This window comes from Acomys russatus, chromosome 15, assembly GCF_903995435.1.
Source record: "Acomys russatus chromosome 15, mAcoRus1.1, whole genome shotgun sequence".
NCBI classification, from domain to species: Eukaryota; Metazoa; Chordata; class Mammalia; order Rodentia; family Muridae; genus Acomys; species Acomys russatus.
In genome coordinates, this window is record NC_067151.1 from 52,914,985 (window position 1) to 52,931,598 (window position 16,614).

Below are 16,614 nucleotides of genomic sequence, written 5' to 3' on the forward strand. Positions count from 1 at the left end.
GATAGCTTAAGAGAACTTCCTGCTCTTTCAAAAGGCTGGAGTTTGGTTATCAGTACCTGTCAGGTAGCACACAGCAGCCAGTAATATCCTCTAGGGGATCTGATGCCCTCTTCTGGCCACTGTTGGTACCTGCACATGTGTAGCAGGCATTTGCGCACGCATGTGCACACACACATACACACACACACACACACACACACACACACACACACACACACGATAAAAATAAATCTTAAAAAGAAAACATGATAAGGTAGGCAGCTATCCTGAGGAGCAACACACCCAAGCTTGGCCTCTGACCCCCACATACACGGGCATATATGTACAGACATGTGCATATACCACCACTACCACCAACCCCAAGGCTATTAAGCAAAGTTTCTTTAGCAACTGTGATTATATACACCAATCATTTCTATTAATCAACTATAATTGGGCTGAGGACTTATTTATCCAGGTGAGTCTGACAGGTCTAGCTACTGAGATGAGATGTATACTTAAAATGTAAAATACTTTATATTAAACAATCATAAGGTAGAAACATCTGTAATGATTAATATCAGCAGTCAGCGTGATGAGATTTAGAGCATGCTTGTCAGGGATGGCGAGGGTATCATAGGTGGGAAGCCTAGCCCATGATGGGCAGCACCATTCCCTAGGCTGGGATCCTGGACTATATAGAAAGGAGGAAGTGAGCAGAGAGAGCACAAGCTTCATTATTCTCTGCTGCTTGCCCACAGATGCAATGTGGCCAGCGGTACCAAGGCTCCTGCTGCTGTGAGTTTGCTGTAACAATGGACTGTAACATCCAAATAGATTCTTTAGAGAACCCTGAGACAGCAGAGAAAACGGCCTCATAAATATCTCATCTCTGAAAACTGGGCTTTTTGTTCTATCGGTAGCTGCTCTGAACTCACTGCCTTTCTGTAGCACCTCGTAAGAGGTAAAGCTATTCAAGATGGAAACTTTATGGTCCTCTAGGTGTAAAAGCCGAGCTAGTGTTTCATATATGTAACACAGTAGTAGGAGTTGATGGTAAAAGCCTCCACAAGGATGGCCTTTATCCAAGTCCAAAGCCGCAAGTCTTGCACACGCTGCTCCATGGGTGGCATTTGACAACAGCATTTTACAGGATCCCATGAGCCCCAACATCATGTATCCACATGTTATGGAGGCTGTTTCCCAGTCAGCTACTTGTTTTCCATCTGGGATTATTTATCCTAATTTCTGGGGTATAATTGATATTGCTGATATTCTATATTTACATCTTTTGAAAGGCTGGTTTTTATCTGATTAATTTTTTTAATGCCTTATGTTTAAAAACCGATCTAAAGATGTAGAAGTACAGATACAAATAATAAATATGCAGATATTTTTATTTTTATTTTTTTAAGATAGGGTTTCTCTGTGTAGCCTTGACTGTCCTGGACTCACTTTGTAGACCTGGCTGGCCTCAAACTCAGTGATCCTCCTGCCTCTGCCTCCTAAGTGCTGGGATTAAAGACTTATGCCACCATGCCCAGCTGGTATGATGCTTTATAATAGAATGATACATTTAGTTTTATTAAATTAATGATTACTTTTACCATGAAGAAATTGTTTCTTAGACATACTAGTCATGGGGGCTAGAGAGATGGCTCAGAGGTTAAGAGCACTGGCTGCTCTTCTAAAGGTCCTGAGTTCAATTCCCAGCAACCACATGATGGCTCACAACCATCTGCAATGAGATCTGGTGCCCTCTTCTGGCCTGTACATACACACACACACACACACACACACACACACACACACACACACACGTGCGCGCGCAAAACATTGTATACATAATAAATAAATACATCCTTAAAAAAATAAAGATTATAGTGTGGAGCTCTCCTAGCCGTATGCAAGTGTCCTGTGGGTCATCTGACTGACATGTGTCCATGATTTTATATTGGAAGGGTACTGGTGTGCTATTTGGAAGTTTGTCTTTCATACTCTTTTGGATCTCTTTTTATCTTGTTTATTGACATAATGTATACATGTTAAAATGTACTAATTATATATGTAAATTGGAGCTTTAACAAATGTATGTAGTTGTGTATCCACTGCTATAATCATGTATTGAAGTTTTGCAGGACCCACAGAAGTCCAGTACCTTTGTAGTCAGTCCCTTGCAACTACCCCAGCAACCACTAACATGCCTTCTTGAATACTGTTCCTGCTTTCGTAGAATTTCATATAAATAAGATCACATGGTCCATAGTATTTTGCATCTGGGTTGTTTAAAAATAGTACTTTTGAGATAAAAGTGTTTATTGCATTTTAGTGCCTTACTTTTATTTTTGAATATCCTCTTGTAAAAGTACAGCACAATTTGCTTATCCAGAGATGGCACAGCTGTACTGCTCTTATGGAGGACCCGGGTTCAGTTCCCAGCACCCACATGGCAGGTTGCAATTGTCTGTAACTCCAGTTCTAGGGAATCTAACATGCTTTTCAGATACCAGGAAGGCATGTGGTACACATCCTGCATGAAAACTAACACTCATACTTAAAAAATTAAAAATACACATAAAATAAAAAAAAATTGAGAGTGGGGAAGAGATGGGTGAATTGGGGAGAGGGAGGGAGGAAGGGAAAGAAACAGGGAAGAGAAGGGAGGGAGGGAGGTGAGGGAGGGAGAGAGGGAGGGATATTGATTCTCATGTTTGGCCACTGACACTATTAATGATATTCTGCTATGATTGCAGACAGGATCCTAACATAACTGTCTTCTGAGAGGCTTCATCCAGCAGATGATGGATATAGATGCAGAGACCCATAGCCAAACAATAAGCCAAGATCTGGGAGTCTGTGAAGAGTCAGGGGGTGGGGAGGGGATAGAAGGAGCCAGAGGGGTCAAGGACAACATAAGAACTACAGACTGAGCCGGGCGTGGTGGCGCACACCTTTAATCCCAGCACTCGGGAGGCAGAGGCAGGCGGATCGCTGTGAGTTCGAGGCCAGCCTGGTCTACAAAGTGAGTCCAGGATGGTCAAGGCTACACAGAGAAACCCTGTCTCGAAAAAAAAAAAACAAAAAAAAAAAAAAAAAAAAAAAAAAGAACTACAGACTAAAGTAACCTGGGTCCATGGGGGCTCACAGAGACTGAGAGCATGCGTGGGCTGGACCTAGACCCCTGCACATGTGTAGCAGATGTGCAGTGTGGTCTACATGTGGGTCTCCTAACAATTGGAGCAGGGGCTGTCTCTGACTCTATTGCCTGCCTCTGGATCCCTTTCCCTTAGCTGAGCTCCCTTGTTGGGCCCCAGAGGGAGTGAATGTGCTTAGTCCTGCTGCCTAGAGGTACCAGGGTAGGTTGGGTACCATCTGAGGGCCTCCCCTTCTCTGAGAAGGAGGGATGATGGGGGAGGGGGTGTGAGGGTGGGACTGGGAGGAGAGGAGGGAGGGGTCTGGGATTAGGCTGTAAAGAGATTAAATAAATAAATGAAAAAAAAACATAACAGCTGTGAGTATTCATATTTACAAATCTTGGTGTGGATATGATTTTCTTTCTCTGAATAAATACTGAGTGGAGATGCTGGTTCATGTGATAAGCCCATGCTTAACTTTTTAAGAAAATGGTCTTCCCAAGTGGCTCCATCTCCATCAGCCATACATCACAGTTTCCGTGACTCCATTCCTACCTTGGTCTCAGACTGTATGTTTCTAATTGTAGCCATCATAGAGGGTATGCAGTTTTAATTTGCATTTTCCTAATGAATAATGAAACAAAATATTTTTGTGCTTGTTTCCATGGCTTAAAAACCAAAACTGATCAGAAAGCGCTTCAGCAGTGGCACCTTCTGACCCACCCCATTGTGTCCTGCATGTACACGAGGGTCTCACAACAGCACAACTATCACAGCACCACGCTCCTCACCTCCAAAGCAAGAGAGGGAGGATGAGTTTCCAGAGAATCAGTGTAACAGACTGCATGGCCAGTGCTTGTGCGCACTTTCCTAACTCATTTCCTAAAGAAAAAAAAGAGTACTGGCTGCCTTCTGTCTTTATTTAATCCCATCCGGTACCCGGTGCTGGCCATTTGTTGCTTTGAGCTGCTTAGCTAAACTTCCTTCCAAGAAGCTCATCCTAACTTCCTTCTGGGTAAGGCCTGTGGTCTGTAAGCAGGCTGTCATCTCCTCTCTATCCAGGTGCCAAGGCCAAGTGAGCCAATATTCCTTCCTTGACATCGAGGAGGGAGGACGGAGCAGTCAGTACTAATCCTGGCGTGGCTCCTAGGCCTGGTCTGGTGTTGCCATGACTGCTGTCTGCACCAAGCCCACAGCTCTGCTGCTCCCGCCATCTCTACACAGTTCTCATATCCTTCTAATAGCGTCTTCAGCTGGGTCCTGCTAACCAAGAGCCTGAACAGACAGTAGACATGGGGCAACAGTCAGTGTGGCCACTTGTGGGAAGGCTGAAAAAAAAAACCAAAATGTCTGCTGTGCTACAGTGCAGTTTTAACAGAGCATATCCGTCCCTAGCTCATCGTGGATGCGGCTCTGAGTTCCTTCTCACAGATGGGGAAAAGTATCTGATGGGCTTTGCAAAAAGTCCTGGAACAAACATTCTTCCAAAACTATTTCAAAGGCTCTTCAGGGTTTATATATTTGCCACTGAGGGGATCGGCATCCAAACAAAATCTAATCGTCCAACATTTACTTAAAGAATTTGATAAGCCAGCCTGGTCTATAAAGTGAGTCCAGGACAGCCAAGGCTACACAGAGAAAATCTGTCTTGAAACCAGCCCCCCGCCAAAAAAAAAAAAAAAAAATTGATAAGCAGTACTTTGAATGAATGAGGTCATTTTCCCTGAGGCAATTCTCATGGTATCCTCTTGTTTACAGAAGGTTCCAAGGTGTTCTCACACACCCTGCTGACACTCACACTTCTCACACGTGTAAGTACACTCTCCCCAACAGACAGCTAAGAGCACCTGGACTGGGGGCAGCTCAGTGCGGGTCTGGCTAGGTACGCCTGAGGGTCTGCAGTTCCTCCCCAGGCAACATATAGTCTCAGAAACGTCCCTTTACAAGCCCCACCATGTTTTGTTAATTGGGGTATCAGATTTCAAAGCACGATGATGATTTCCTATCACCAGGCTTGGTCTTTTAGCACCACCACAACCACCAAAAACGTGGTTATGTGTGATTTTAATCCCAAGCCATGCAATATGGATCTAGCGTCCATTTCTGGCCAGATGCCAGCATACCAGAAGTTGAATGCAAGCCTATCACACTCTTAGAGAACCAAGTTTAAAACTATTTCTGTGAGACAGGCTACTACTGTATGCAGTCCAGGCTGACTCCAAACTCACAGTAACCCTGTTGCCTCACACTCCTGAATGCGGGGATCATAGACATGTGCCAACAGCTCAGCTTCAAAATCTAGTCTTTAAAACACTGATGTGCAGGTGATGTGGGTCCCGGGTTCCAACTGACCCCAGTGTCCTATATGATCTCCCTGCTGCAAAAAAAGGGAAGGAAGGTGTGTCAATCTAATTGCCCCAATAGCCTGCATAATATAAGTCCTGCCACCAATGGGAAGAGTGCTTTTAAGAAATGAAGGAGTAAGAGTATTCCCTATGTGTGAGTTACAGCAGACGGTTATGGTCAAGAAGGGCAGAGGCGTCGCATGTAGTATTAAGGTAACTCACCAAGAAAAAGAAACGTAAGGGAAGATCAAACATGGGAAAAGCAGGAAGAAGAACAAGGGGCAGAGACACAGGATCTGTGTGTCAGCAGTGTCTTCAAGCTTTCTCCCCAGCACATGAACAGGCACTTGAGAAATTACTTAAAAATAACAGGCTGTGCACAGGAAAATGACGGAGTCCTGGCATCTTGCTCTCCCTAACAGCATGGGTTTACTGTTAAGTACACAGACTGCAGCAAGAGAAGACTGTTGAGCGCTGTCGGAAGAGTGCCTTAAAAACACGACAAGAGCCATGTACTCTCATGAAGTACTCACGACTACTTCACACGTAGTCGCTGAGCGTTTCTGTAGACTTAGCCACGGACATCCACCTTACAGCATCACTTGGAACCTGCTTACTCATTTGCTGGAAAACAAGAATCTTCTGAAAAGAAGGAAAAAGAAATGACTCTCAAGGGTCAGGAAAGCAGCTAGGAAATGGTTAAAAAACATCAGAGATCACTTCAGTGGTACTGCGAGGGGGCCAGACTTCTACAGGGTCAGTGAGATGACATTCAAGTTTTATTGATTCTAGCGATTGCTAATAGCCTGTTAAACAGAAACAACCCGACTAGAGTGGAGATGGTTTAAATGCATTATGTCTCGGGTCTATAAGCCAACTGCTAAGCTTATAGACTTTGAAGAAGTCCAGGAATCCATGTTTAGCGTTGTTACAGCAGTACATACCTGCACATACCCGATGCCCTGGAGCTTAATCAGTTTTTGAGGCATGGTCTCGTTATGTGTTGTGTACATACTGATGAATATATCTGAAGGTGTGTACATACGTACCCACACACAATGTAAAGGTCTAAGTAATGATTTATTACTAAAAAAAATAAAAAAGAAAAGGTCATCAAAATCCTGTTTTAAGGTCAAAACGTGTATTTTAAGAGTTGGAGGTAATAGCTCAATGAGAACATGCCTAGTACATAGGAAGAAGGTTGAAAAGGGGGGCAGGCAGGTGAGCTGGGTGTGGTGACCCATGCCTATACTCCCAGAATTTGGGAAGCTAACAGGGAGATTGCAAGTTCAAGGCCCACCTGGGCTACAATGGTAAGCTGCTGTCTGAAAAAAACAAAAACAAAGAACAAACTCATTTCATTTAAAAGCCCTCTAAACACACCTCCTAGTCCCGGGTGGGGTTGCATTCAGGGCCACAGCTGTAAAAGGCAGAGTTGCAGGCCCCAAGTCACTAACATGTTCATTGTCAACCTAAATATATGAAAACAACCACGGCATGCTAAACAAGGGACTCATCCAAAATGGTTTCCTTTCTAACCTGTTGAGTTTAAGGCTGCTGCTGCTGACCTGAGTGAGGCATTTAATACTATGTGCTATTTAAGTAATGATTTCTTGTCTGATGGGACAGGCTGTTCTTTTGTAGTCTAGCTGGTTGGTTGCCCATATGAATTAATTAGTATTCATGAGCATGTATCACAGCCAGGCTTTCAGCAAAGCTCCTTATCTGCGCTACTGATTCCTGTGTGATATTTCTGGAGTCAATCTGTTGTTACTCTTAAAATTAAATGGAACAGGCTGCTATATCCAACTGTTATTTATAGATTAGTCTGTAAAATGCCTGAAGCCTAGATTACTGTTTTTTTTTTTTAAAGCTAAAATATAATGCTAATTTTGGTCCAGATGACCTTACCTAATACAGAAAGAGATGCCAGCCTGGCCATGACAAAGGGCAAGTTTATGTTCAGGCTCAGCTCAGTCATCGCTAGCAGGTGCTTTAAGCATCTAACTCCCACAACGAGACAACAGAGTGTTACAACTCCTGCGCATCTCCCTTAACTCGGAGTAATTTTGTTTTTGCTAAAATGATGGTATTTACCTGTTAATAGCATCTCATACTACTGTACTATTTTACAAGGTACTTTCTCATTTCCTAGTTTAATAGCTAACAGTTACTGGGCACTTAGTAGTGTCCCAGGCACTATGCAAAACACTTGATGTAGATTATAGAATTCTCAAATTCAAAGGACACCACTGCAGTGATAGGGTAAAATGGCTACAAAGCCATTAGGAGCTGAGCTATGATTCAAACCTAGGCTGCCTCTCTAGAGGCCCAACTTCTTGGATGTAGGCCAGAGGTCAAGCTTAGGCACGGTTCTCTGCATATGTCCATCTTGGTTTTTGAGGCACGTTCTCTCATGAGGACCTCACTAATGAGGGTGAGGTAGGCCAGCACTGAGCTACAGGGATCTTCCTGCTGCCTCTGCTTCCCCAGTGCTTTATAACAAGCGCATGCCACCACACCCAGCTTTTTTCCATGGGTCCTCGCTTATGCGGCGAGCACTTTCCTTCTGAGCTATCCCCCCCTGCCTGGAATCAAACTTGTAACCACTGCATTATACTTTCCCCGTCCTGTGCCCTCTAAAATCATCCTTAGGTTCAGTGACGCTAGCCAACTTACTTCAAAGTCTCAATAAGTAGTAGCAGGACTCAGACCCACGCCAATCTGTTGGTATTTGTCTAATGCCCTCCTCTGCCTTTAGCTCACCAACAATGCCTAGCTGGCAGGTAGGATGCAGAAGAGAGACAAGGTTGTTTGAGGGACATAGGATGAGTGTGTTGCTGACTCATGAATGTGAACTCCCTCCATTCACCATGAAAAGGAAGGCAAAGCAAAATGTGTATTTAGTTGATAGGAAGATGTAGAGGTGACCTTCATCCCATCGTATTAAGGTGTGTCTCTGTATACTTGACTGTTAGTTGCTATGAGCTAAATCCTAACAGATTCTGGTGGTGTCATTGCTACTGAGGAATCTCCTGTCTCAATGCTGTATAAAAATTATTCCCCAATTATCTCTGATTGGTTAATAAAAATGCTGAAGAACCTATGACTGGGCAGAGGAGAGAGTAGGTGGGACTTCTGCTCCCACTCTGGGGGTCCCAGGTGGGGAGGGTGGAGGTCGCCATGCCATGAGAAGGTCAATATGGAGGAGTTGCCATGGGGACAAAGATGAAACAGAGATGGCCAGAATGAGGCTAAAGTACAGGCAACAGCATGTGGCCGAGAAGTAGGCCAGGCTAGCACAGATGAGAATCTGCCCGGCTATAGTGCTTTAAAGCTTATTGATAAAGGTAAACAGGTCTCCATCCTTGTTATTTGGGAACTAGGGCAGGTGTAGAAATACTAACCATTAATTAAACAGAAAAAGTTAGTTACTTTGTACTAAGTTACAGCCACTGAGTAACACATATTAGAAGGCAAAGAGTTCAAATGTCAGACTGAAAAGGAGCATGTTCAACACTGAGAGAAAACCTGAGTCTGAGTATGTGAAAGGCAATAAAAGCCATGAAAATAGATGGCAAAAATGTCTCTTTCATAAGAGACTAGGATAACGAAAAGAATAAAAAGACACTCTTGATGTTGAGTGTTATAGGAAGAAATTTCCTTGTGTGCCAAAGAAAACTAGTCTGCTGTGGTTATACATCGAGCACTTCTAAGGCGCGCCTTTGACCCAAGCGCTTGGGAGGCAGATGCTGATGGATCACTTAGAGCTTGAGGCAACCCTGATCTTTAGTGAGTTCCAAGCCAGCTACAAGTGAGACCCTGTCACAAACAAACAAACAAATGAATGCAGAACTCATGATAATGAATGTATCAAATGAAATCAGAAATCCACTACTGGTAACTGGACACATCATTAAGAACATTTTATGAGCCCTTCACAATTTCGTATTGACACCATACACATGACTCTAATTTGGGACCACCCACATCACATGCTACAGATTATTATGCCTAATAGCATTTAACCTCTCAAGATGACTATACAGTTTAAAGAAATGAGAGCTCCTACAGTGTCAAGATACTATTTTTAAAAAGGAAAAAAAATGAAACATTGAAAATCTCTAAGAGGAATGATAGTGTAAACATAGCTATTTTCTCAACTATAGGAATTGCAGAGCCAGGTGGTCACAATGAAAATCAAATATTCAGAAATTAGAAATTGGAGCCGGGCGTGGTGGCGCACGCCTTTAATCCCAGCACTTGGGAGGCAGAGGCAGGCCGGATCGCTGTGAGTTCAAAGCCAGCCTGGTCTACAAAGTGAGTCCAGGATGGCCAAGGCTACACAGAGAAACCCTGTCTTGAAAAACCAAAAAAAACAAAAACAAAATAGAAATTGGTGGTCTATTAAAAAAATGCTGAAATTTCATGAGTTGCGTCACAGATAAGTTGGAGGTGGTTATCAACCAGGAGATTGCTTTTCCATGGTGGTTAGTAAATGAACCTGGGCACGTGGGGAAACTGTGCAGCAGCTGGTAAGATCAATGTCATTGAGAACAACCCTGCTGGCTTCTATAGTCTCCTTTAGCCTCTGTCAGAAGCAGAACTCTGGCTTGGTGGAGAAAAGGTGCAAGAGGCAAAACCAGTATCCTTAGGAATCAAACCAACAGCTCTGTAGAAAGCAAACTCCCAAGGGCTCTGCATATCTGAATACAGGCAGGAAGTGGTGACACCAAACAGGGTCCTTTCATGCTCCAACACATACTAAACGCATAACGTACAGACACCTTTAGATAGCTCAGAAAGATAATACCACGCAATGAGGGCCCTGTGCTTACACTCTGGGATAGACGACTGGACTAACATCTGAAATGATAGTGCAAGTGTGCACTGTCTGATAAGAATGAAAAGAAAAAATAGTGCATTACTTATAGATAACCGCTGCTTCATAGTTTTTTTCCCAGGACTGTCGTGGTCAAGGGATGGTGTCTGATTACAAAGTGTGTGGAATTAGGCATATTTGGGTGAGCACATGTAATCTGGGTGGGCCATGCCCAGACCCAGGTACTTTCTCTCCAACTCTTTACCTCTATGGGGCACGGAATTGTGCATGCCACCTGAGGCCTTCTTTCTAATTCATACAAACATCCTTAGCCTGTTTAGCCTGTGTCTGGGTAGATGCTCACGGCTAAAGATAACATACAATGTTTTCTTTTCCACTTTGCAAACCACCCCCCCTAAAAAAAAAAAGAAATGTGAAATAAGGAGATAACAAAACTAGCTTTCCAATGATCTTAATGCAGCAACAAGAATTCCTCCTATTGCACAAGATACCGTATGTTTCTAATTGCAAAACATCTACACTTGCACATCTGCCCAACAGCAGCTCAATTAAAAGCAGGTCTATCAGATTGACAGTTTCTGTAAGTGTTCAGCTCCCGTCATGCTGGAGATAACAGAAAAGCACTTAGCAGTAGCTCCAGGCAATTTTCCAGTAATACCTGTAAATCTTTCTGTGGCCATCTCCTCCCAGCTATCAAAGTGAGCTCAATGACAAATCAGTTAAAATAAATTGCTTTTAGAAACTTGCAAGGTTTGGATAAAAAGCAAGCCATACACAACATCTCTTCGGTCTTCCTCCTTCTGAAGGCATATAATTGTCACCACCTGTGCCATTTATCTGCTAGCCAGGCCAGGCCATAGCTGTTCACCCTCACTTTACTCTATTCTGCTCATCCTGTTCTGGCCCCGGGAGGCTGACCTCTATAGGAAATGGGCCTTAGCTGTGCCTTTGCCCTCTGACCCCTTGCAGAAGAAATTGGAAGGATGGAGGAGAGAACTGGAACCCAGATGCTCCACCTTCCTCACTGTCCCCAGAGAGGCAGTCCTTGCTCCGGGGCTCTACAGTGACCTGCTTTGCCCTTGCTGAGTCTGGCCCCGGTATGCTCACGGAATCCCTAGACTCTTGGTTATGTCTCAGGGGTTGCCACGTTGCTCTATGTCCTCACAAGCGTTCAGTGTAAGCTGAAGAAGCAGTTGCTGGCTGTTCTGCGGTTCTACACTGAGGTCACTTACATGCACCGTGTGGAGCAGATCAGCTGCCAGGCACTGCTTCAGCTTCTCGTCGCTGCTGGCTCCGTGCAGCACCAAATCGGGCATATACGTGGCGCAGTAGCCCGCCAAAAGTGAGCGGGCAAAATTCCTAATGTTTGGCTTGCTGGTGCTCTGAGACCTAAAACAACATGTGAAATATTAAACACATAGTTTTTTTTTTTTTAAGTATACACTTTATATTATTGTGGGAACAAAACCTCTAATGATATAGGAAAGCATATAGTATTTCCTGCCCCATCAGGGTTCTCTAGTGAGGAGATCATAAATGTGAGGAAAGAGGGTATTTGGAAGAAAAGGAAGTAATTTTTATTAAGATGGAAACCAAGGAAAAAAATAGTATCTCCATGGCTAGCTAAAACGTCATTCTTAAGCCAGATACGGACGTGCCTGTCCTCAGTTTTAGGCCAGCCTAGGCTACATAGTGAGACCTTGTCTAAAGAACCAAGGATCCTATTCTCATACATCATACTGACCATCCACCAGAAAGTCCGTGCCAGAAGAATGAAGAAAAAGGCTGGGGATCGTGGTGCCAAAAGCATGGCTTTATGATCCTGACCTTCCCACAGAGGGAGGTACCCACTACAGCAAGGAAGGAAGAGCAGAAGGAATTTTGTAATTGCAACTTTCAGTGATCATGGACCAAAGAACCAATCAGAAGGAATGCTAATAAAGAGGACTGGGTGGCTGGAGAAACCTTACAGTGCGTGTGATCTATCTCCTTAGAAGCAAGAGACAGCCAGCCATACAAACTGCACACCCACGACACAAGATGGAACTCTCTTCTCCTTGCTACCATGGTTACTGTGGCTCTTCAAGCCCCCCAAGATGTCTCAAGAGCTGCAAAGACAACCACCCATCCTTTGTCCAAGACCTTAGCTGCACCAGGATGGCGAGCATCCTTGGAGACCAGACAGGCTGGAAATCCCTGAACGTAACTGGTGATACCTCTAATATTTAAGAGAAAAACATCTATTACATATAAAGTGGCCAAGAGTGGCTACCATGCTCCTCAACTCAGGCGAGGCACAGACTGCAGTTTCCTGTGCGATGTTACCTTGGCAGAGGCAGCTCCACTTCCAAGGACCCTTCCGTCCTGTCACAACTGTGACCTAGTTCCAGCAGGGCTAAAAGGCATGCTTCATCGTCACTGTCTCCAAGAGCACTGTCCAAGCTCTCATTCCTGGGAATGTCTCCTTCTATCCTGTAGTTGTCCTTATCACTGGCATCCCCATAGGGGACATCTGCAGCGTCCAGCAGGCCACCCTGCTGTCTACATCTGTTTGGAACAGGCTCTGATGAAGGCCCTGTCTTGCCTTCGAATTGCAAATCTCTAGTCTGTTCCGGTGGTGTCCGGCTACTGCCTGCTGCACAGCTGGGAGGTGCAAGGGGGCCATCAACTTGGCTAAGTTGTCCCACAGCACGGGCCACGATGCTGGCTCGGAGGCCTCTGTCCTCAGAGACACTTTCTCCCCTTGAAGAGTGGTCCTGAGGGAGGGTGATGTCCTTCTGAGAATCAGCTTGCAAGCCCATAGAGTCCTGCTGGTCTTGAGTCAGGCCACTGTTCACACTAGACATGGCAGAGCCACTGGCCTCATGAAATTGTCCACAGGACTTTAACCGTTCCTCCATTTTCTTGGCCCGGCTTTCAAAGTCAGACTCTGGAGAGACGGAACTTCCAATATGGAAAGTGACCTTTTCAACAGGAGGCTCCTCCTGGGAATGTCTGTCAGGGCAGGACCAGGCCACTGACCGGTCTGCCGGCTTCTTTACCATCTCCCCATGCGGCTCCTCATGGGCAGTTTGTTGGTCCACCTTTATTCTTACTCTGGGAGCCTCACAGCTGGGAGGTCTTGAAGAGTCATCCTGGGCTGCCTCTTGGTCATTCTCTTTGTCCTCACAGAATATGCCTTGAGGTGCCCACAGACTGTCAGGTTCTGCCTCCTGGAGCCCCATGCTACCGGTCTCAGAATCCTGCTCTGGCCTCTTGCATCTGCTTTTCTGAGGTCTGTGACCCAGATCACTAGTACCACTGCCCTCTGGGATCTCAGCTACTCCTGTAGGCTCAGGGCTGCTCCTCTCAGCTGCCCCTGGTGGTAAGATTGGCGGCACAAGAGCAGGCTCATTTCTCACGGTAACCACCACATACTCAGACTCCTCCACCTCTCCTTTTTCCAAGGCTGTTACAATCTTGCTCCCATTTATAACTTGGTCATCCTCACTAGGATTCCCACTCCAGGTCAGCTGATTCTCTTGCAGTTCCGAGCAACGGAGAAAGTATGTCAGAACATAAAGGATGCGCTGGACCAAATCCTTCTGCTTCCCAATCACCACGGTGCGAGTCAGTCTCACTGGAGAGCCTATAGCTCCATAAAGGTCACCTGTAGGCAAAGACGGACAGAAGACAAAGCCCTCCAGTGTTAGCAAGTTTGGATTTATCTGCCCTTTACAAGAACAAAACAGGTAACTTGATTTCTAGCCTCCAGCCACTTTTTGACATTCCAGATATAGAATTTCTAGGAATGGCCACATTCCAGTTTCCCTGACACCAAAGGGCAGGTCTGGAAGATCGAACAGGCTGCTGCTCAGCATCCGGCTGAGCACAGCAGAGCATGGCCACGGTACTGTTGGGTACACAAGCCCCTCATGTGTTCAGGTGGTTTCAGCTCACCCAAGGAAGGCTGATGCCGCTGCTTTGCATAAATGACCTGACATTTGTGTCTATGACATATGATATATGACAAACTTGGAGATATCTTGGAAATTGGGAAATTTTCTTAGGACATTCAGGTGACTATTCGAGGATTGGAGAGAGGGCTCAACAGAGCATGTGCTATGCCTGTTGTGGATCCAAGTTCAATTCCCAGCACCCATGTCTTTGCTGGGCAAGGACTCTCACAACTGTCTGTAACTCTGGATAGGCCTTCATCTCATCTGGCTAGAAATCTGCACTCACAAGCACACACGCCCATACACATATACATAATTAAAAATAAAGAAGACTCCTAGGATAGTTAGCCTTAGGGTAAAATGCAAATTCAAGAGTTTCCAAACTGATAAGAATAAAATCAATTAAAAATACTTAATGAGGTATTAAGTATGTGTAGGTATTAAGTGTGTGTAGGTATTAAATCTGTGTAGGTATTAAGTGCGTGTAGGTATTAAGTGTGTGTAGGTATTAAGTATGTGTAGGTTCTTTTAGTACATTGATTTACTCTAAGTAGACTCAGTTTAATTTATAAGAATAAAAAATTACCTAGTCATGAGTGATAAATCTGGAAATTTTCTTTCTCTAATATCATATGAAAACACTCTACAGGACACAAAATATGTCTTATTTATTATTCTGATAAGTTGGTTAAAATGGGCTGATGAGCCAGCTGTGTGTTCAATATAAAAGGTGGAAGTTGGCAGAAGTGCTTCAATAATGCTCAAAGAACAGACTGATATAAAGGGTTAAAAGGGAACAACGGAACAGGAAGGGTTAAGTTGGGTGTGAAGGAACAAAAGACAGGACAGTGGAGGGAATATGGGGAAGATATCTAAAGACCTTCAAAATAGTCATATGGAAACCTAATACTATAGATGTTCTCTCACTCACACACACACACACACACACACATACACACTGAAATGGAGTTACTTACAATGGGGCAACATTGCTACTAGACATCAAAAGCTATCAAATAAAAATCCCAGGGGCACGAATGGGGCCACTTCCTTGGGAGTTGTTGGCTGATGAGATCCTATAGATCCCCACAGGCTATTGCCAATGCTCTTAGTTGCTCTCCAGAATTTCAGAGTAAGACCCTGTTGCTGAAGACACCACAGAGAGAACTCAAGCTGGCATTCACCCGGAAGCTGCATCCATAACTGCTAGCTTTCATAGTGATGGAAGGTGCTACACATGCTACTGGAGGGGGAAGCAGTCATCAGTCCTATCCAGCTATGAGCCCTGCGATCTACAAAAACAACTGGCCTGGTTAGATATGCCCCCCGGCGCAACAGTGGCACAATTATCATGGGAGAAACTCATCACTTTTGCTTGGAGTTAAGTCTTCCTCGACAAGATAAACCCATACCCAGCACAATTATTGAGCCAAGAACCTGTGTCATGGACCTTGGGGGAGAGCTTACTATAGTTCTGCTAAATGGACACAGTATTTCTAATGACTCACTGTTGTACGCATAGATCAATGCAGCTTCCAAGCCCCATCTGAGAACTGTCTATTTACAGCAGAGGGTAACTGGCATAGAGACCCACAACTGGCCAGGTTACAGAGGATAAGAGACTGCAAAACACTCAGCCCTAAACAGAACACGTATGCTGTACCCCCTCTTCTCAAGGATGACTGCAGAAGACGGAACAGAAAGAATATAAGAGCTAAAGCAGCTGCATGCATGAAGGCACAACAGTCTTGACAGCATGCACAAACCAAATTCCAGCATGGAGCTGGGCATAAACCCCCTACCCCCAAATATGGAGCTATGGGTTATCGTTAGCTTCTGAAGAAGAGAGATAGCTTTCTCTGAGTGTTGCCCCGGTGAGTTGACCATACTCCTGGACAAGAATTTGGGCAACACAAATTGGTCTTGATGGGCTTTAAAAATAAAATTAAATAAAATTAAAAAGGACACAAGGTTAGGTGGGTAGGGGGTAGATCTGGAAGAGCTGGAGGAAAGAAGGTGAATATAATTTAAACATGCAAAACTCTCAAAAATACATTAAAAAAAAAAGTACTCACTACTTAACTACTAAGTAGTCAAGCTTGATCATTTGATTATATTCGCTAATAAGATAGACAACCAACATTTACTGACTGGGTAGGCACTTAGCTCACTTACATAAACTAAGAACTTAAACGTTGTATCCTTATACAACCAAGCCAGAGTTAGAAATGACTGAAAGTCACCAACACAGGAAAGGGTGTTACATAAATGAGAGACCATACTCAGTCATCATTACAAAGAACGTGGGAATTGAGGACTCAGCTGAGGAATGCATCCATAGAGAGGCAGGAAGCCACAGGTTAGAGAAAACTAAA

At 44.4% G+C, this 16,614-nt stretch overlaps 1 protein-coding gene across 6 annotated transcripts in view; it reads right to left on the reverse strand.

Annotated features, from left to right (window-relative positions):
- Fnip2 (folliculin interacting protein 2) overlaps positions 1-16,614 on the reverse strand; it is a 107,321-nt gene that overhangs the window by 7,086 nt on the left and 83,621 nt on the right. For all 6 annotated transcript variants that reach the window (XM_051157322.1, XM_051157320.1, XM_051157321.1 and 3 more), the window contains 2 exons: positions 12,627-13,950; positions 11,534-11,690 (listed from right to left, as the gene is read on the reverse strand). In XM_051157322.1, the coding sequence (XP_051013279.1) occupies positions 11,534-11,690; positions 12,627-13,950 (1,481 nt within the window). The remainder of the gene's footprint in view (positions 1-11,533; positions 11,691-12,626; positions 13,951-16,614) is intronic.